Source organism: Xenopus laevis, chromosome 9_10L (assembly GCF_017654675.1).
Source record: "Xenopus laevis strain J_2021 chromosome 9_10L, Xenopus_laevis_v10.1, whole genome shotgun sequence".
Taxonomy (NCBI): Eukaryota; Metazoa; Chordata; class Amphibia; order Anura; family Pipidae; genus Xenopus; species Xenopus laevis.
This window is the reverse complement of record NC_054387.1, coordinates 137683920-137706058: the sequence shown is the minus strand read 5'-3', so window position 1 is coordinate 137706058 and position 22139 is coordinate 137683920. Positions and strand designations below refer to the sequence as shown.

The 22139-nt window shown below is 39.2% G+C and overlaps 1 protein-coding gene across 1 annotated transcript; it reads left to right on the top strand.

The window, feature by feature from the left end:
- Positions 1–8541: 8541 nt before the first annotated feature.
- On the top strand, positions 8542–22139 carry antkmt.L (adenine nucleotide translocase lysine methyltransferase L homeolog). The gene is given in 6 exon segments (NM_001092864.1): positions 8542–8580; positions 10244–10407; positions 15730–15834; positions 19256–19396; positions 19490–19540; positions 21385–22139. Coding segments are annotated over 5 exon segments (648 nt in total). The 5' UTR covers positions 8542–8580; positions 10244–10245; the 3' UTR covers positions 21574–22139.

The window sequence follows — 22139 nt, the reverse complement described above, 5'->3', positions numbered from 1 at the left end:
ATACAGATTCCTCCATGGGACTTAGGTCTGGTCCTTGAGGCGCTTACTAATGATCCATTTGAACCAATAAACAAGATTCCATTAAAAAACTTGAACCTCAAGATGTGTTTTTTGTTGGCAATAACAACAGCCAGAAGAGTAGCTGAGATCCAAGCATTTTCAATAAAGAAAGGAAAGTTGACCTTCCTTCAAGATAAAGTAATCTTGAAAACTGCAGACAGCTTCATACCGAAGGTAGTCTCCAAATTTCACACTAGCCAAGACATAGTTTTGCCTTCCTTCTTTAAGAATCCGAAATCCGGTGAGGAAGCAAAATGGCATACTCTGGATGTGGTCAGATGTCTGAGCGTCTACCTCGAAAGAATGAATAACATCAGGCTTTCCGATTCCCTCTTGGTCATCCCAGAAGGAAAGAAAGCAGGAGCTCAACCTACCAAATCTACCATAGCGAATTGGATAAAGACATGCATTAGAATGGCCTACAAGGAGAAATCCAGTACAGTACCCTCTAATATAAGAGCGCATTCTACCAGAGGTTTGGCAACCTCATGGGCTTTTCAATCCAGGGTTTCGTCAGAAGAAATCTGCAAAGCAGCTGTATGGTCTTCTTTCCATACCTTTATTAATCACTACAAGTTTGATGTGTTTTCGAACAAAGATTCAAGTTTTGGAACTGCAGTTCTTCAATCTGTACTACCTAAGTAACTCAATTAAAAAATCCCTCCCTCGCAATTGTTGTAAGATGCTTTTGTACATCCCATTATTTACCCACTGCCATGTGAAAGGAACAGGAAAAGTGAAAATCATATCATACTTACCGAGATTTTCCTTTCCTGGACTGGAACATGGCAGTGGGTAAGGCTTCCCACCCTCGATGGGGGAGACTCCAGAAATTTAAGATGGCGGCCGGGGGCGGAAGTAAGCCTTTTATATTTTTAATATCCTGTCACATGCGCACGGCAGGGGGATTAACCCATTATTTACCCACTGCCATGTTCCAGTCCAGGAAAGGAAAATCTCGGTAAGTATGATATGATTTTCACTTTTCTTGGTATGTATGTGACTGTCTCTACTTCCTTTGCATGGGGGAGTGTATTTCCTGGTATGTATGAGACTGTCTCTACTTCCTTTGCACGGGGAGTGTATTTCCTGGTACTCGTGTGACTGTCTCTACTTCCTTTGCACGGGGAGTGTATTTCCTGGTACTCGTGTGACTGTCTCTACTTCCTTTGTACAGGGGAGTATATTTCTTGGTATGTATGTGACTGTCTCTACTTCCTTTGCATGGGGGAGTGTATTTCCTGGTATGTATGAGACTGTCTCTACTTCCTTTGCACGGGGGAGTGTATTTCCTGGTAGTCGTGTGACTGTCTCTACTTCCTTTGCGCGGGGAGTGCTCCGTCTTAGTCTGCTACCTCTCCAGCCTTTGGAAACACCAAGCTTTGGGCCCAGTCACCTGACAGTCTGCATCAAAGCAGCTCTTTGGTTCCGAGGGGCCCAGTTATTTATTGAAAGAGAGGAGGCACTTGAGCTTCTGCTGCCAGAGACAGAGAAGGCCTTGCAGGCCAAGATGCATTGCTTCAGCTGGATTCCTCACCACAGGGTGGCGCTGTTCCTCCAGGCAACTCTCCAGCAGGACATCAGTAGGCGCATTGCTGCTTTCCACTAGGAGCTTAGGGCACATTGGCTACATGGGCACTTGTCCTTTCCCCTGAGGAAACCTCATATACAAGGTGAGCTGAGCCTGGTTTGGATGATGAGTATTTGCCAGGTGCAAGGGCTTATTTGATGGCCAGTACAGTTTTGTACCAGGCAGCAAATAATATAACACTGTGTGGTATATGGTACTATAATGACATGGATATATTATAGTATTATAATGAGCCTCTACTGTATTATTACTACTGTACTTGTATAGTCTAATACCAGTACAGTATGATACAGGGCAGGAAATAGCAGAATATGTATTACACTTATATTATGGGAGGATGCAATGCAGGATACAGCCAAATATTACACTTATTATATGGGATGATACAGGGCAGGATACAGCAGAATATTATACTTATATTACTGTATGATACAGGGCAGGATAATACAGTAGAATATTACATTTATTTTACGGGATGATACAGGGCAGGATACAGTAGAATATTACACTTATATTGCAAGATGATATAGGGCAGGATACATTACTTTTATATTACGGGATGATACAGGGTAGAATATTATAGTTGTATAAAGGGATGATACAGGGCAGGATACAATAGAATATTACACTTATATTACGGGATAAGGATACAGTAGAATATTACACTTATATCAGAGGATAAGGATAGAGTAGAATATTACACTTATATTATAGAATAATACAGGGCAGGATACAGTAGAATATTACACTTATATTACGGGATAAGGATACAGTAGAATATTACACTTATATTACGGGATAAGGATACAGTAGAATATTACACGTATATTATAAAATGATACTGGGCAGGATACAGTAGAATATTACACTTATATTACGGGATATACAGTGTAGGATACAGTACAGCACAATGGGTTATGTGGGATGATACTGCACAGAAGTGAGGGGCTTTAATACAATACAATTGGATTTATTTCAGTGCAACGATTCAGCTGTTCCTAATATCAATGTAATTTCTCTCAGGAGTAAGTCACCCATGTAACAGTACAGGAATGCAGCAAAGGGTTTTTCTTTTTTAGTGTCCCCAATACTTCCCTCTGGCTATGTAAAGTCTGGGTGTAGGGGGCTCAGTTACAGACACAAGGTGCAGTGCAAGAATGGGTGCAAGATGACATCAGAATGCTGTTGCCAAAGGGACTGCCTTCTACGTGACATTCAGTGAAATAAGGTGAAAAATACTGGGGACAAGGGGTCCCTACAATTAACCCTTGCCTTGAACAGGTTACTTCTAGGGTTCATTTTTCTGGTTGCACCAGCGCAGCCAACTTGTACCTAATAAATTCCACTGCATTAATACAATTTGTAGCTTCCCAATTAATCAAATCCTGTCACTTTATCATGTAACCCAAATTGTGTCTTGTGCCCCAAATCATCAAGCCCTGTAGTTCTATCCTGTCCCCCAAATTGTGTTGTTGTGACCCAAATCACCAAGTCCGGTGGCTTTATCCTGTTCCCCAAATTGAGTTGCTGTGCCCCAAATCATGAAGTACTGTAGCTTTATTCTGCCCCCCAAATTTTGTTGCAGTTCCCTAAACCATTAAGTCCTGTAGTTTTATCCTGTACCCCAAATTGTGTTCCTGTAGTCCAAATAGTCAAGTCCTTTAGTTTTATCTTGTACCCCAAACCATCAAGTTCTGTAGTTTTAGCCTGTTCCCCAAATTGAGTTGCTGTGCCCCAAATAATCAAGTCCTGTAGCTTTATCCTGTACCCCAAAATGTGTTCCTGTACCCCAAACCATCAAGTCCTGTAGTTTTAGCCTGTTTTCCGCAAATTGTGTTCCTGTACCCCAAATAATCAAGTCCTGTAGCTTTATCCTGTACCCCAAATTGTGTTCCTGTGCCCCAAACCATCAAGTCCTGTAGTTTTAGCCTGTTTTCCGCAAATTGTGTTCCTGTACCCCAAACCATTAAGTTTTGTAGTTTAACCTTTTCCGCAAATTGAATTGCTGTGCCCCAAATAATCAAGTCCTGTAGCTTTATCCTGTTCCCCAAAAGGTGGAGGTCGGTTGTGCCCATGTGGATATGAACATTGTGTTTTGTTTCCTGAATAAAATGTGTTTTTATATAAAAAGAGATATTAATCCTGTGTGGGACTGGGTTTGCACAACACAAACATCTCACATCTGTGTCCACTTTGCATTTGGGGCTCCTTTCCTAGCAGATGTATTAGAGTTCACTCAAATAACTGATTCCAGTACAAACAAAATGTAACAAAATAACTGCCTTTTGTACAAATCCTGCATGTAGAGAGACATGATGTCTGGTGAGTTTAATAGAGTGACCTCTAATACATCTTCTAGGCAAAAGGAGCCCCCCTATAAGATATATTGGATGTAACTGTCAGTGAATATCTGACACCCAACTGCTGCATGAAGACAGAATGAAGAGAAACAGATGCTGAGAGAGGAATAGTGAAGATAAACTTGATTATTTCAGAAACAATACAGAATATTTAATTGATTGTGTTTAGAAAGTTTCTTATTTCAATACACTGAGGATTAAATTACATGTTCATACTAGTTCCCCTTTGATAATATTATTATTATTATGTTTGTGCATCACATCAGGACTGGACTTAGTGTGAATGAATGAGAGGAGGATCATGGGCCAGAGATAAACAGGGAATATCACTGAGTGTTTCATATCAGGAGAGTCTCACATAAAGTGTGAGATAAAGTGTGAGATAAAGTGTGAGATGAGGTGTGAGATAAGGTGTGAGATAAGGTGTGAGATAAGGTGTCAGATAAAGTGTCAGATAAAGTGTCAGATAAAGTGTCAGATAAAGTGTCAGATAAAGTGTCAGATAAAGTGTCAGATAAAGTGTCAGATAAGGTGTCAGATAAGGTGTCAGATAAGGTGTCAGATAAGGTGTGAGATAAAGTGTGAGATAAAGTGTGAGATAAGGTGTGAGATAAGGTGTGAGATAAAGTGTGAGATAAAGTGTGAGATAAAGTGTGAGATAAGGTGTCAGATAAGGTGTCAGATAAGGTGTCAGATAAGGTGTCAGATAAGGTGTCAGATAAAGTGTGAGATAAAGTGTGAGATAAAGTGTGAGATAAGGTGTGAGATAAGGTGTCAGATAAAGTGTCAGATAAAGTGTGAGATAAAGTGTGAGATAAGGTGTGAGATAAAGTGTCAGATAAAGTGTCAGATAAAGTGTCAGATAAAGTGTCAGATAAAGTGTCAGATAAAGTGTCAGATAAAGTGTCAGATAAAGTGTCAGATAAAGTGTCAGATAAAGTGTCAGATAAAGTGTCAGATAAAGTGTCAGATAAAGTGTCAGATAAAGTGTCAGATAAAGTGTCAGATAAAGTGTCAGATAAGGTGTCAGATAAGGTGTGAGATAAAGTGTCAGATAAAGTGTCAGATAAAGTGTCAGATAAGGTGTCAGATAAGGTGTGAGATAAAGTGTGAGATAAAGTGTCAGATAAAGTGTCAGATAAAGTGTCAGATAAGGTGTGAGATAAAGTGTCAGATAAAGTGTCAGATAAGGTGTCAGATAAAGTGTCAGATAAAGTGTCAGATAAAGTGTCAGATAAAGTGTCAGATAAGGTGTCAGATAAAGTGTCAGATAAAGTGTGAGATAAAGTGTGAGATAAAGTGTCAGATAAAGTGTCAGATAAAGTGTCAGATAAAGTGTGAGATAAAGTGTCAGATAAAGTGTCAGATAAAGTGTCAGATAAAGTGTCAGATAAGGTGTGAGATAAAGTGTCAGATAAAGTGTCAGATAAAGTGTCAGATAAGGTGTGAGATAAAGTGTCAGATAAAGTGTCAGATAAAGTGTCAGATAAAGTGTCAGATAAGGTGTCAGATAAGGTGTCAGATAAAGTGTCAGATAAAGTGTCAGATAAAGTGTCAGATAAAGTGTCAGATAAGGTGTCAGATAAGGTGTCAGATAAAGTGTCAGATAAAGTGTCAGATAAGGTGTGAGATAAAGTGTCAGATAAAGTGTCAGATAAAGTGTCAGATAAAGTGTCAGATAAAGTGTCAGATAAGGTGTGAGATAAAGTGTGAGATAAAGTGTCAGATAAAGTGTCAGATAAGGTGTCAGATAAAGTGTCAGATAAAGTGTCAGATAAGGTGTCAGATAAAGTGTCAGATAAAGTGTCAGATAAGGTGTGAGATAAAGTGTGAGATAAAGTGTCAGATAAAGTGTCAGATAAAGTGTCAGATAAAGTGTCAGATAAAGTGTCAGATAAAGTGTGAGATAAAGTGTCAGATAAAGTGTCAGATAAAGTGTCAGATAAAGTGTCAGATAAAGTGTCAGATAAAGTGTCAGATAAAGTGTGAGATAAAGTGTGAGATAAAGTGTGAGATAAAGTGTGAGATAAAGTGTCAGATAAAGTGTCAGATAAAGTGTCAGATAAAGTGTCAGATAAAGTGTCAGATAAAGTGTCAGATAAAGTGTCAGATAAGGTGTCAGATAAGGTGTCAGATAAGGTGTCAGATAAAGTGTCAGATAAAGTGTCAGATAAAGTGTGAGATAAAGTGTCAGATAAAGTGTCAGATAAAGTGTCAGATAAAGTGTCAGATAAGGTGTGAGATAAAGTGTCAGATAAAGTGTCAGATAAAGTGTCAGATAAGGTGTGAGATAAAGTGTCAGATAAAGTGTCAGATAAAGTGTCAGATAAAGTGTCAGATAAGGTGTCAGATAAAGTGTCAGATAAAGTGTCAGATAAAGTGTCAGATAAAGTGTCAGATAAGGTGTGAGATAAAGTGTCAGATAAGGTGTCAGATAAGGTGTCAGATAAAGTGTCAGATAAAGTGTCAGATAAGGTGTGAGATAAAGTGTCAGATAAAGTGTCAGATAAAGTGTCAGATAAAGTGTCAGATAAAGTGTCAGATAAAGTGTCAGATAAAGTGTCAGATAAAGTGTCAGATAAAGTGTCAGATAAAGTGTCAGATAAAGTGTCAGATAAGGTGTGAGATAAAGTGTGAGATAAAGTGTCAGATAAAGTGTCAGATAAGGTGTCAGATAAAGTGTCAGATAAAGTGTCAGATAAGGTGTCAGATAAAGTGTCAGATAAAGTGTCAGATAAGGTGTGAGATAAAGTGTGAGATAAAGTGTCAGATAAAGTGTCAGATAAAGTGTCAGATAAAGTGTCAGATAAAGTGTCAGATAAAGTGTGAGATAAAGTGTCAGATAAAGTGTCAGATAAAGTGTCAGATAAAGTGTCAGATAAAGTGTCAGATAAAGTGTGAGATAAAGTGTGAGATAAAGTGTGAGATAAAGTGTGAGATAAAGTGTCAGATAAAGTGTCAGATAAAGTGTCAGATAAAGTGTCAGATAAAGTGTCAGATAAAGTGTCAGATAAGGTGTCAGATAAAGTGTCAGATAAAGTGTGAGATAAAGTGTCAGATAAAGTGTCAGATAAAGTGTCAGATAAAGTGTGAGATAAAGTGTGAGATAAAGTGTCAGATAAAGTGTGAGATAAAGTGTCAGATAAAGTGTCAGATAAAGTTTCAGATAAGGTGTCAGATAAAGTGTCAGATAAAGTGTCAGATAAAGTGTCAGATAAAGTGTCAGATAAAGTGTCAGATAAAGTGTCAGATAAAGTTTCAGATAAGGTGTCAGATAAAGTGTGAGATAAAGTGTCAGATAAAGTGTCAGATAAAGTGTGAGATAAAGTGTCAGATAAAGTGTCAGATAAAGTGTCAGATAAAGTGTGAGATAAAGTGTGAGATAAAGTGTCAGATAAAGTGTGAGATAAAGTGTCAGATAAAGTGTCAGATAAAGTTTCAGATAAGGTGTCAGATAAAGTGTCAGATAAAGTGTCAGATAAAGTGTCAGATAAAGTGTCAGATAAAGTGTCAGATAAAGTGTCAGATAAAGTTTCAGATAAGGTGTCAGATAAAGTGTGAGATAAAGTGTCAGATAAAGTGTCAGATAAAGTGTCAGATAAAGTGTCAGATAAAGTGTCAGATAAAGTGTCAGATAAGGTGTCAGATAAAGTGTCAGATAAAGTGTGAGATAAAGTGTCAGATAAAGTGTCAGATAAAGTGTCAGATAAAGTGTGAGATAAAGTGTCAGATAAAGTGTGAGATAAAGTGTGAGATAAAGTGTCAGATAAAGTGTGAGATAAAGTGTCAGATAAAGTGTCAGATAAAGTTTCAGATAAGGTGTCAGATAAAGTGTCAGATAAAGTGTCAGATAAAGTGTGAGATAAAGTGTCAGATAAAGTGTCAGATAAAGTGTGAGATAAAGTGTCAGATAAAGTGTGAGATAAAGTGTGAGATAAAGTGTCAGATAAAGTGTGAGATAAAGTGTCAGATAAAGTGTCAGATAAAGTTTCAGATAAGGTGTCAGATAAAGTGTCAGATAAAGTGTCAGATAAAGTGTGAGATAAAGTGTCAGATAAAGTGTCAGATAAAGTGTCAGATAAAGTGTCAGATAAGGTGTCAGATAAAGTGTGAGATAAAGTGTCAGATAAAGTTTCAGATAAGGTGTCAGATAAAGTGTCAGATAAAGTGTCAGATTAAGTGTCAGATAAAGACTCAGAGGAGAGAGTCAGATAAAGTGAGAGGAGAGAGTCAGTCAGACACTGGGGATCAAGTCCCACACAGGCCACAGCTGCTCATTTCGCTACAGTCCCGGGGCAGCGCCATTATCAGCTCATTCACTATCAGCTCATTCACTATCATCAGACTGGAGGGCCGCACGTGGGCAGCGAGTAGGCGGCGGCAGCAGAGACACGAGTGGGTCCGGTTGGCCGCGGGTAGGAGCGGTATAACCGAGTAGCTCGTGGGCCCGAGGCGCAGGCAGTTTCCTGTCACAGCCGCACATCCTGTCCTAAGCCGCTCCCCGTACACCCGCTGCTCTTCCTTCCGGTGGGAGGAGTCACAGATGCATTTCCGCTGTCACCGGCGCAGGTAAGTGGGAGTGAAGGGCGCCGGGGTTACCATGGAGACAGCAGCAGGGCATTGTGGGACAGTGTGTGGTGTAGAAGTAGTAGCGATAGAGACGCGGATAGTGAGGGGGTTCCCGGGTGACAGTTGTCAGTGAGTGTCAGTTCCAGTGGAGACCAATGTCCTTACTGACAGTCTAGTGGCGGCTCAGCCTGTTTATTGTGGCGATTAGATGAAGTGGGACGTTATTATTAGGCCTGTGTGAGATAAATGTCTGTAGGGCCCCTAATAGACAAAATGGCGGCACGTCTAGTGAGTCTGATGTGTCACATGATGAATGTGCAGCAGTGATTGGCGCGTGACTAACACGTGACTCCTGTACAGTAACACTTGTGTCTCCTCTAACCCTGACAAGGCCGAGCAATGAGTTTCTAATGACTTTCTAATGCCCTTAATAAAAGCCCTTCGCCTGCCCCCAATTTGCTCACAACTTTTTTCAGTCGTCTGACCATCACGTGATGTTGCCCCGCCCCCTTCTGGGGGCACATTTATGTGACCCGCCCCTTTTATATCAGGGACTGCCCCTTTTGTGCCCGCCCCCCACCAGCCACTAAACTTTTTCAGAAAAGGTGACAACCGTAACTTTAATGGTGGCGCTGGTCATCCGTATCCGCGGCCGGGTCCCCTAGCAACAGCCACTGTTTGGAAACAGCTCCGCCCACTCAATTGGTGACATGATTAAAGGGGTATATTCCCCAACTGCTTCCAATTGATCTACTTCCAAACACTTCAGGCTACGACCTTCACTTAGTGGAAGATTTCAGCAATGATGTAGTTTAACCACAACTCTCAGCTTACTGATAGGAATAACAGACGCCAGGAGATTGTTATGGTGAAACACAGAAGTAACAAATGTATTTGTACAAGATCAATATCCCCAGGTTTCCTTGCAGTCAATACGAGATGTATACAAGTAGTATTAGCAGAGCTGACACAGGCAAAGCATCACACAGCTCAGGAATGTGACTCCCATAATGCATTGCAGTCAAGCAGTACATCACTTCCCTCACATGTACCTCTCAGTGGTCCGGATCCCACCCAGCGGAGGGGTCAGGGAGTCTAAGCCTCATCCCTATCCACTGTGGTCCCTTCACTAAAGACAATGTAGGAGCCTTGGGAAGCTTCTCCTGCTACTGATCCTGGATGGAGCACAAAGCTGCTCTTCTATCTGTCCTCTCTATCTCACTCTCCTAGACAGTCTATAACAGATATAATGTATTCTACTTAACTACGTTCATGGGGTTCCCTGGTCCCCAACTTAATCACTAAAGGTGCTGGTCACTTTAGGGCAATGGCTTTACTGGGCCTTGTTGTACTCAGGCTCAATGGCACATCCAGTAGGTAAGGACTCCAGCAGCCAAAGAGGAAGCTCCACCCCTTTCCCAACACTATATGGAAGTGTGACAGGAAGTGGTCATTACACCTCTTGGCCAATAACACTGGATATGTAAATACTTAAACTAGATACATGGGCAACTAGGGAAAAGGAGGAAGGGCATTAAAGCCATAGGGGCAATTTAACCCTATGGGTCCCGACACAAACTTGCTCATTCACCAGCATTCCTGCTCCCAGCCTGAGACCATTGTGTTTGGGAGGTAAGTTGTGTACAACTGATTGTCCCTATAGGAATGGATGAAGATGCCGAGCAGGAGGGGTTGTCGGTCCTGAGAGGGAAGCCTGTCGGTGGCTGGGGGCTGCTACAGATTGCGGGGGGCACTGGCCTGGCGGCCTACACTGTGTGGGCTTTAGTGTTAATGCCCGGCTTCAGGAGAGTGCCCTTAAAGTTACAGGTAAGTTCCTGCAATACACACACATTATATACATATATACTGCCTATACACACATTATATACATATATACTGCATATACACACACATTATATACATATATACTGCCTATACACACACATTATATACATATATACTGCCTATACACACACATTATATACATATACACTGCCTATACACACACATTATATACATATATACTGCCTATACACACACATTATATACATATATACTGCCTATACACACACATTATATACATATATACTGCCTATACACACATTATATACATATATACTGCCTATACACACATTATATACATATATACTGCCTATACACACACATTATATACATATATACTGCCTATACACACATTATATACATATATACTGCCTATACACACACATTATATACATATATACTGCCTATACACACACATTATATACATATATACTGCCTATACACACATTATATACATATATACCGCCTATACACACATTATATACATATATACTGCCTATACACACACATTATATACATATATACTGCCTATACACACACATTATATACATATATACTGCCTATGCACACACATTATATACATATATACTGCCTATACACACACATTATATACATATATACTGCCTATACACACACATTATATACATATATACTGCCTATACACACACATTATATACATATATACTGCCTATACACACACATTATATACATATATACTGCCTATACACACACATTATATACATATACACTGCCTATACACACACAGTATATACATATATACTGCCTATACACACACATTATATACATATATACTGCCTATACACACACATTATATACATATACACTGCCTATACACACACATTATATACATATATACTGCCTATACACACACATTATATACATATATACTGCCTATACACACACATTATATACATATATACTGCCTATACACACATTATATACATATATACTGCCTATACACACATTATATATGCTACATATATACTGCCTATACACACACATTATATACATATATACTGCCTATACACACACATTATATACATATATACTGCCTATACACACACATTATATACATATATCACTGCCTATACACACACATTATATACATATATACTGCCTATACACACACATTATATACATATATACTGCCTATACACACACATTATATACATATATACTGCCTATACACACATTATATACATATATACTGCCTATACACACATTATATACATATATACTGCCTATACACACACATTATATACATATATACTGCCTATACACACACATTATATACATATATACTGCCTATACACACACATTATATACATATACACTGCCTATACACACACATTATATACATATATACTGCCTATACACACACATTATATACATATATACTGCCTATACACACACATTATATACATATACACTGCCTATAACACACATTATATACATATATACTGCCTATACACACACATTATATACATATATACTGCCTATACACACACATTATATACATATACACTGCCTATACACACACATTATATACATATATACTGCCTATACACACTTATATACATATATACTGCCTATACACACACATTATATACATATATACTGCCCATACACACACATTATATACATATATACTGCCTATACACACACATTATATACATATATACTGCCTATACACACACATATAACTGCTATACACCCATATATACTGCCTATACACAACATTATATACATATATACTGCCTATACACACATTATATACATATACACTGCCTATACACACACATTAATATACATATATACTGCCTATACACACACATTATATACATATACACTGCCTATACACACACATTATATACATATATACTGCCTATACACACACATTATATACATATATACTGCCTATACACACATTATATACATATATACTGCCTATACACACACATTATATACATATATACTGCCTATACACACACATTATATACATATATACTGCCTATAACACACATTATATACATATATACTGCCTATACACACACATTATATACATATATACTGGCCTATACACACACATTATATACATATACACTGCCTATACACACACATTATATACATATACACTGCCTATACACACACATTACTATACATATATACTGCCTATACACACATTATATACATATATACTTGCCTATACACACATTATTACACATATACACTGCCTATACACACACATTATATACATATATACTGCCTATACCACACATTATATACATATATACTGCCTATACACACATTATATACATATATACTGCCTATACACACATTATATACATATATACTGCCTATACACACATTATATACATATATACTGCCTATACACACATTATATACATATATACTGCCTATACACACACATTATATACATATACACTGCCTATACACACATTATATACATATACACTGCCTATACACACACATTATATACATATATACTGCCTATACAACACATTATACATATATACTGCCTATACACACATTAATATACATATATTACTTGCCTATAACACACATTATATACATATATACTGCCTATACACCACATTATATACATATATACTGCCTATACACACATTATATACATATATACTGCCTATACACACACATTATATACATATATACTGCCTATACACACACATTATATACATATATACTGCCTATACACACATTATATACATATATACTGCCTATACACACATTATATACATATATACTGCCTATACACACATTATATACATATATACTGCCTATACACACACATTATATACATATACAGTTAGTCTTAAATTGGCCTTGATTTTTACTCCTTTTTATAGCTTTTGAAATATTTGCCTTATTCTTTTGACCCTTTCCAGCTTTCAAATAGGGGTCACTGACTCCATCTAAAAAAACAAACACTCTGTAAGGCTACAAATTCATTCTTATTGCTACTTTTTATTACTCATCTTTCTATTCAGGCCTCTCCTATTCACATTACTTTCTCTTAGTCCAATCATTGGATGGTTGCTAGGGGAATTAGAACCCTAGCAACCAGTCTGTTAAAATTGCAAACTTGAGAGCTGCTGAATAAAAAGCTAAATAAGTCAAAAACCACAAATAATAAAAACTCAAAACCAATTGCATATTGTCTCAGAGTATCACTCTCTACATCATAGTAAAAGTTAATTTAAAGGTGAACAATCCCTTTAAGAAAGTGACAGGGAGTATGTAGTGAATTCAGAATTAGCAGGAAGGTGGGATTAGATAGTAAATGAGCAGAGAGTAGTGTAGGAGTAGATAGTGAGTGAGCATTGAGTAGTGTAGGAGACTAGGAGTAGATAGTGAGTGAGCATTGAGTAGTGTAGGAGACTAGGAATAGATAGTGAGTGAGCATTGAGTAGTGTAGGAGACTAGGAGTAGATAGTGAGTAAGCATTGAGCAGTATAGGAATAGATAGTGAGTAAGAATTGAGTAGTGTAGGAGACTAGGAATAGATAGTGAGTGAGCATTGAGTAGTGTAGGAGACTAGGAGTAGATAGTGAGTAAGCATTGAGCAGTATAGGAATAGATAGTGAGTAAGAATTGAGTAGTGTAGGAGACTAGGAATAGATAGTGAGTGAGCATTGAGTAGTGTAGGAGACTAGGAGTAGATAGTGAGTAAGCATTGAGCAGTATAGGAATAGATAGTGAGTAAGAATTGAGTAGTGTAGGAGACTAGGAATAGATAGTGAGTGAGCATTGAGTAGTGTAGGAGACTAGGAGTAGATAGTGAGTGAGCATTGAGTAGTGTAGGAGACTAGGAGTAGATAGTGAGTGAGCATTGAGTAGTGTAGGAGACTAGGAGTAGATAGTGAGTGAGCAGAGAGCAGAAGTAGTTTGTACCTGTTACACGATAGATCTCCTGTGCCACAGCTTCTGTCCCAATTAGAAGCTAATGCAAAGTCTTAAGATTTGTGGACAACCGCAGATGCTGTGCTGCAAGGTTTATTTAACACAACAGACACTTGAAAAAGAGTCACTTAGTGTAGGAGTAGATAGTGAGTAAACATGGAGTAGTGTAGGAGTAGATCATGAGTAAGCATGGAGTAGTGTAGGAGTAGATAGTGAGTAAGCATGGAGTAGTGTAGGAGTAGATAGTGAGTAAGCAGGGACTAGTGTAGGAGTAGATCATGAGTAAGCATGGAGTAGTGTAGGAGTAGATCATGAGTAAACATGGATTAGTGTAGGAGTAGATAGTGAGTAAACATGGAGTAGTGTAGGAGTAGATCATGAGTAAGCATGGAGTAGTGTAGGAGTAGATAGTGAGTAAGCATGGAGTAGTGTAGGAGTAGATAGTGAGTAAGCATGGACTAGTGTAGGAGTAGATCATGAGTAAGCATGGAGTAGTGTAGGAGTAGATAGTGAGTAAGCATGGACTAGTGTAGGAGTAGATTATGAGTAAGCATGGATTAGTGTAGGAGTAGATAGTGAGTAAACATGGAGTAGTGTAGGAGTAGATCATGAGTAAGCATGGAGTAGTGTAGGAGTAGATAGTGAGTAAGCATGGAGTAGTGTAGGAGTAGATTGTGAGTAAGCATGGAGTAGTGTAGGAGTAGATCATGAGTAAGCATGGAGTAGTGTAGGAGTAGATAGTGATTAAGCATGGAGTAGTGTAGGAGTAGATTGTGAGTAAGCATGGAGTAGTGTAGGAGTAGATCGTGAGTAAGCATGAAGTAGTGTAGGAGTAAATCATGAGTAAGCATGGAGTAGTGAAGGAGTAGATAGTGAGTAAGCATGGAGTAGTGTAGGAGTAGATCGTGAGTAAGCATGGAGTAGTGTAGGAGTAGATCGTGAGTAAGCATGGAGTAGTGTAGGAGTAGATCATGAGTAAGCATGGAGTAGTGTAGGAGTAGATTGTGAGTAAGCATGGAGTAGTGTAGGAGTAGATCATGAGTAAGCATGGAGTAGTGTAGGAGTAGATAGTGAGTAAGCATGGAGTAGTGTAGGAGTAGATCGTGAGTAAGCATGGAGTAGTGTAGGAGTAGATTGTGAGTAAGCATGAAGTAGTGTAGGAGTAGATTGTGAGTAAGCATGGAGTAGTGTAGGAGTAGATCATGAGTAAGCATGGAGTAGTGTAGGAGTCGATAGTGACTGAGCATGGAGTAGTGAAGGAGTAGACAGTGAGTAGGTGAGAAGGAAGCAGTGTGATGATGTATGTATTAGTAACTTACTATGAATTGAACCTGTCACACTCAGGTGCCGTATATGCCAGCCAGCAGCAAGCAGGTATCCAATGTGATGACTCTGTTGAAAGGACGTTCAGGGAAGATGGTGGATCTCGGCTCTGGGGACGGCAGAATTGTAAGACGCCTGAGCATATTTAATACTGGGTGAATTCTACTTACTGTGACCCCGTGGGCTGTAGGTACTAGCTCTGACTACCACACAGTTGCCTGAGGCCATACAACAGGCTGGCTCTGAGCCCCTGGATCCACAATGGAGAATACGATTTAGGAGGGAGGTCTCTTTACTTGTAACATACAGGCTACATAAGGAATGAACAGTATCACATGAGGGGCATCTAGGGAAGTCTGCAGCTGATTTACTAACATAGTGCAGTTGCTCATAGCTGGGACGGCTCCAGGCCATGGGCATAGAGTAGGACTAAAGGTGGCCATACATGGATAGATCCATTCGTATGGCGATGTCGCCAAACGAGCGGATCTCCCTCCGATATGCCCACCTTGAGGTGGGCAATATCGGGCAGATCCGATCGTGGGCCCTAGGACCCAACGATCGGATCCTAGCATTCGGCAAACGGGCGGTTGGATCGCGGGACCGCATCAACGAACAGATGCGCCCGCGATCCGACGGGATTTTCTGTCCCATCCGATCGAGAAAGTCGGCCAGATCTCGATCGGGGAAGCCTGTCGGGGGCCCCCATACACGGGCCAATAAGCTGCCGACACAGTCTGTCTCCAGCTTTTATAGGCCCATGTATGGCCACCTTTACACACTTTATATAATGAGCCTCTTTATTGCAGTAGGACAACAAGTTATGTCACAGTTATGTCAGCACGTAGCTCTGGTGCCTGTGGGTGGTGCCAGGGTTAGGGTGGGCCACTGAGTCTGTGTGGGTTGTAGCCGGCCAGTCTCTGGATCACGTATATAACAAGCCACAAAGGGAACAGCCCCTGTTATAAATACAGAACTGGGGTTGAGTCTCTCTGCCAATCAGAAAGGCAACTTCCACATGTGACCAATCACATGACATACTGGGTGGGGCATTATAGGGACCAATCCAGCCTTGAATTGTTATAGGGCCAATCACAGCTGATATAGCTGGGCCAATGGGGTGCCATTTGGTGAGCATGCCCAGTTTAGTCTAAGTATGGCTTCCAGACAGTGCACAGCATTAACAGGGGGCTACTAGGTGTATTGTATCCCAGAATGCAGTTTGGCTACACGTGGAGTAAAGGTTCTCATTTACATACTATTTTCATATCATTTATATATTATCAACATATCAATTGCATAGCACTTATATAACAGTTACATATGACTTACATATCATTTACATAGTATTTACATATCAATTACATAGTATTTACATATCATTTACATAGTATTTACATATCATTTACATAGTATTTACATATCAATTACATAGCACTTATATAACAGTTACATATGACTTACATATCATTTACATAGTATTTACATATCAATTACATAGTATTTACATATCAATTACATAGTATTTACATATCATTTACATAGTATTTACATATCAATTACATAGCACTTATATAACAGTTACATATGACTTACATATCATTTACATAGTATTTACATATCAATTACATAGTATTTACATATCATTTACATAGTATTTACATATCAATTACATAGTATTTACATATCAATTACATAGTATTTACATATCAATTACATAGTATTTACATATCAATTACATAGTACTCATACAGTTGGGTCCATAAATATTTGGACAGCGAGAATGTTTTTTCTGATTTTTGGTTCTGTACATGACCACAATGAAGTTTAAATGAAACAACTCAGATGCAGTTGAACTGCAGACTTTCAGCTTTAATTCAGTGAGTTAAACATAAAGATTGTATAAAAATGTGACAAACTGAAGCCTTTATTAACACAATCACTTCATTTCAGGGGTTCACAAGTAATTGTACAATTGAGTCAAAGGCAATTTCATGGGCAGGTGGGGCAATTCCTTGGTTATGTAAATACAGAGGGGGCACTGCAAGGTACAAGCCACTCATAAGCACCAACAATACAAAGGCTACATTGGACTTTGATAAAAAACATCTAAAGAAGCCGCACAGTTGTGGAAAACCATTGTTTGGACAGATGAAACCAAGATGAAGCTCTAGCAGAATGATGGCAAGAGTAAATAAGTGTGGAGAAGGCTTGGGAAAAGCTGATGATCCAAAGCATAGCACAGTTGTGTATAAAACATTTGGGGGGCAGTGTGATGGCTTGGGGTGCATGGCTGCCAGTGGGACACTAGTGTTTATCCATCATGTGACACAGAAGCACAAGAATGAATTGTGAGCTCTTCAGAGACACTGTCTGCTCAAATCCAGCTAAATGCACTCACATTGATTGGGAGGCGTCTCATAATGAGCCAAAACTTACAGCCAAAGCAACCCAGGAGTTTATTAAAGCAAAGAAGTGGAATATTCAGCTGATGTGAAGCCAATTGAGCTGCATTTCACTTGTTGAAGACTAAACGTGGGACAGAAAGGCCACAAACAAAGAGCAAGTGAAAGAAGCGGCTGCAGTAAAGACCTGGCAGAGCATTAAACAGGAGCAAACCCACAATCTGCTGATGTCCATGAGTTCAACACTTCAGCCTGTCATTGCAGCAAAGGATTATTAGACATGAACATTTTATTTTCAGTTTTTTATGTTGGCCAATTACTTGTGAGCCCCTGAAGTGATTGTGTTAAATAAAGGCTTTAGTTCCTCCCATTTTTATACAATATTCTTGTTCTGAATTAAAGCTGAAAGTCTGCAGTTCAACTGCATCTGAGTTGTTTCATTTCATTGTGGTCATGTACAGAACCAACATTAGAAAAAACGTTCTCTCTGTCCAAAGATTTGTGGAGCCAACTGTATATAGAAAAGGAAAAATAACTGCACTTACTGGAGACAAAGCCTGGGTGCCCTCTGCACAAAACTCATCTAGAATATCATATAGTCACATACAGTAGAACCCCCATTTTATGTTTCACAGGGGACCAGAAAAAAATGGTGTTAAATCAAGGAAAATGTAGAATCAGGGAAATGTATAATGCATAATATATAGGTGGGACCACAAAACAACAATGTAAAATGAGGGGAAACTTAAAATCAGGGGATGTAAAATTGAGGTTCCACTGTAGTCAACAGAGACTCTGTTATTACCTTGACAAAGGTCTAAAGGAGACCGAAACGTTGGAATAATAAATAAACTTTATCTCTTTTTCACCATATTTTATGTCCTGTGAGTGCCTTGATTTACATGATATATATATATATATATATGAATATACCTCTCTTTGGTCTCAAATGAAAAGATTCCCACAGATGAAATGGAGTGACTCTAATGGAGTGACGGTGCAGATGAACATTGTTATTCCATTATTATTAGTAGTATCCTTGCCAATATGAAGTTCTAATTGTGTGACCAGTGGGGTGTCACGTACAATGTAGAGTAACGTCACATCACGGCACCTCTTTATCCTGTTTGTCGGTGCCACAGGTGCTAGAGGCTGCAAAGCGAGGATTCCACCCAGCACTGGGCTATGAGTTGAACCCTTGGCTCGTGCGTCTCTCCTACATCTACGCCTGGAGGGCTGCTTACCACTCCAGAGTGTCCTACAGACGTGAGGATCTATGGAAGGTAAGGCCACATAATACACCCTACATAAGGAATAACTGACCCTCATCCCACATAAGGAATAACTGCCCCTCACAATAACATTATGTTCTACAGGTCAAGCTAAATGACTGCAGCAATATCTCCATTTTCCTGGCACCAAGTGTGGTAAGTACATGTGTTCCTCTCCAGGGACTAATTTAGGGTTAGTGTTGGGATTGTGTTATACGATAATGTTCTAGAGGCTAGAACATGTTAAGATAAATAAAGGTCCAGGGCCAGATGGTATTCATCCCAGGGTAATTAGCGAGCTTAGCTCTGTGATTGCCAAACCTCTTTACTTCATTTTTCAGGGTCCATTGAAATCTGGCATAGTGCCGAGAGACTGGCGAATTGCTAATGTGGTGCCTCTATTCAAAAAGGATCCCTTTCTTAGCCTTAAAACTATAGGCCAGTTAGTCTGACGTCAGTGGTAGGAAAACTTTTCAAAGGGTTAATAAAGGATAAGATACTGGACTTCATAGCAAATCATAATACTATGAGTTTCTGCCAGCATGGTTTTATGTGTAATAGATCTTGCCAGACTAACTTAATTTCTTTTTATGAGAAGGTAAGTAGAGACCTGGATTCTGGGATGGCAGTGGATGTGATTTACTTAGACTTTGCTAAAGCATTTGATACAGTGCCACACAGAAGGTTACTGGTTAAATGAAGGAATGTTGGCCTGGAACATAGTATTTGTACCTGGATAGAGAACTGGCTAAAAGATAGACTACAAAGAGTGGTGGTAAATGGAACATTTTCTAATTGGACCAGTGTTGTTAGTGGAGTACCGCAGGGCTCTGTACTAGGTCCCTTGCTTTTCAACTTGTTTATTAATGACCTGGAGGTGGGCATTGAAAGTACTGTTTCTATTTGTGCAGATGAGACTAAATTGTGCAGAACTATAGGTTCCATGCAGGATGCTGCCACTTTGCACAGTGATTTGTCTAAACTGGAAAACTGGGCAGCAAACTGGAAAATGAGGTTCAATGTTGATAAATGCAGGTTATGCACTTTGGCAAAAATAATATAAATCTAAGTTATACACTAAATGGCAGTGTGTTGGGAGTTTCCTTAAATGAGAAGGATCTTGGGGTCTTTGTAGATAACAAGTTGTCTAATTCTGGGTAGTGTCATTCTGTGGCTACTAAAGCAAATAAAGTTCTTGTATAAAAAAGGGCATTAACTCAAGGGATGAAACATAATTGTGTCTCTTTATAGGTCCCTGGTGAGGCCTCATCTGGAGTATGGGGGCAGTTTTGGACTCCAGTCCTTAAGAGGGATATAAATGAGCTGGAGAGAGTGCAGAGACTAAGTGCAACTAAACTGGTTAGAGGGAGGGAAGAGTTAAATTATGAGGGGAGACTGACAAGGTTGGGGTTGTTTTCTCTTGGGAGAAAAGGGGCTTGTGAGGGGACATGATTAGACTTTACAAGTGCATTAGAGGACATTATAGACAAATAGCAGGGGACCTTTTTACCCATAAAGAGAATCACGTACCAGAGGCCTCCCCTTCAGACTAGAGGAAAAGAAGTTTCATTTAAAGGAACAGAGTAGGGGGTTCATCACAGTGAGGGCAGTAACTATGTAACTATGGGAAGGGCATGCTGGCCTGAAACATGTAGTGTTGGTGAATCACTAATTAAATGAAAATAAATGAAATTTGCCGCATAGTTCTGCCCCTCTGTTTCCTCCAATTGTATTTTTAGTAGGGGAAGAAGGTCTGGAAGACACATCTATTCAGTAATGGGAGGTGAGTAACTATAGATAGAACTGAGTCACAAACCTCATGAATGAGTCCAAATGGGTTGGGGGTTGGGTTGAAACTCTGCTCCAATGAGTGTAATACTGTATAATAAGTCTAATACTGTAGAAGTGTAATTGTGCCAGTGTATAAGTGGAGTTTGTTCCTGGACTATTGTGGACATTGCTTGTGAGGAGGGAATCACATTTCTCCTGTCCCCCCATAGCTGTCGTTACTGGAGTCGAAGCTGCTGGCAGAATTACCGGATGAAGCGCGTGTGGTGGCCGGACGCTTTCCCCTCCCAACATGGACTCCCAGTGCCGTTATAGGAGAGGGTATAGATCGGGCGTGGGCTTATGATATTCAGAGTGTAAGGGAAGCAGTGGGGGGCACACACAGGGGCAGTGACGTGTGAGAGGGTCACCATTATACTCCCATTAGCAGTTACATAGGAAGCTCTAATAGAGAGGCAATGTATTGGCTTTGGGTCAGCACCTCAGCTGCTTCTGCTCTCCAGTTTTATATCTCTCTTCCTCTTCACATAAACTGACGGATACACAGAATCGGCAGTTTTAGGGTTCAGCCAAATACTGAATTACAAAATGTCTTCCATTCACTGGTCCAGTTCTCACATGATATCAAGGGTTCGGATTTGGATTGGGCCGGATCCCGAAATGAATCCAGGACCCAGTGCTTCACTAATTCCGGTTAGAAACGAGGCCGAAATGTATTTACGTTTTATTTCCTCTCATTCTGTGCAGCTGACAGAGAGATTTTAATTCTGTACAAAATGGGGGTTTTACCCAAGATATTTATTATCATTCAGAAAATCTCTGTTATATTATATATATACATTAATATTTGACTTTATATATATATATATTAATATTGGATTATATATAGATAGTTCTGTTTCTATTTGGTTGTTTATTTGCTCTGTCTGCAACTTCTGTCTATCAATATAAACTGTATCTGCTTTTA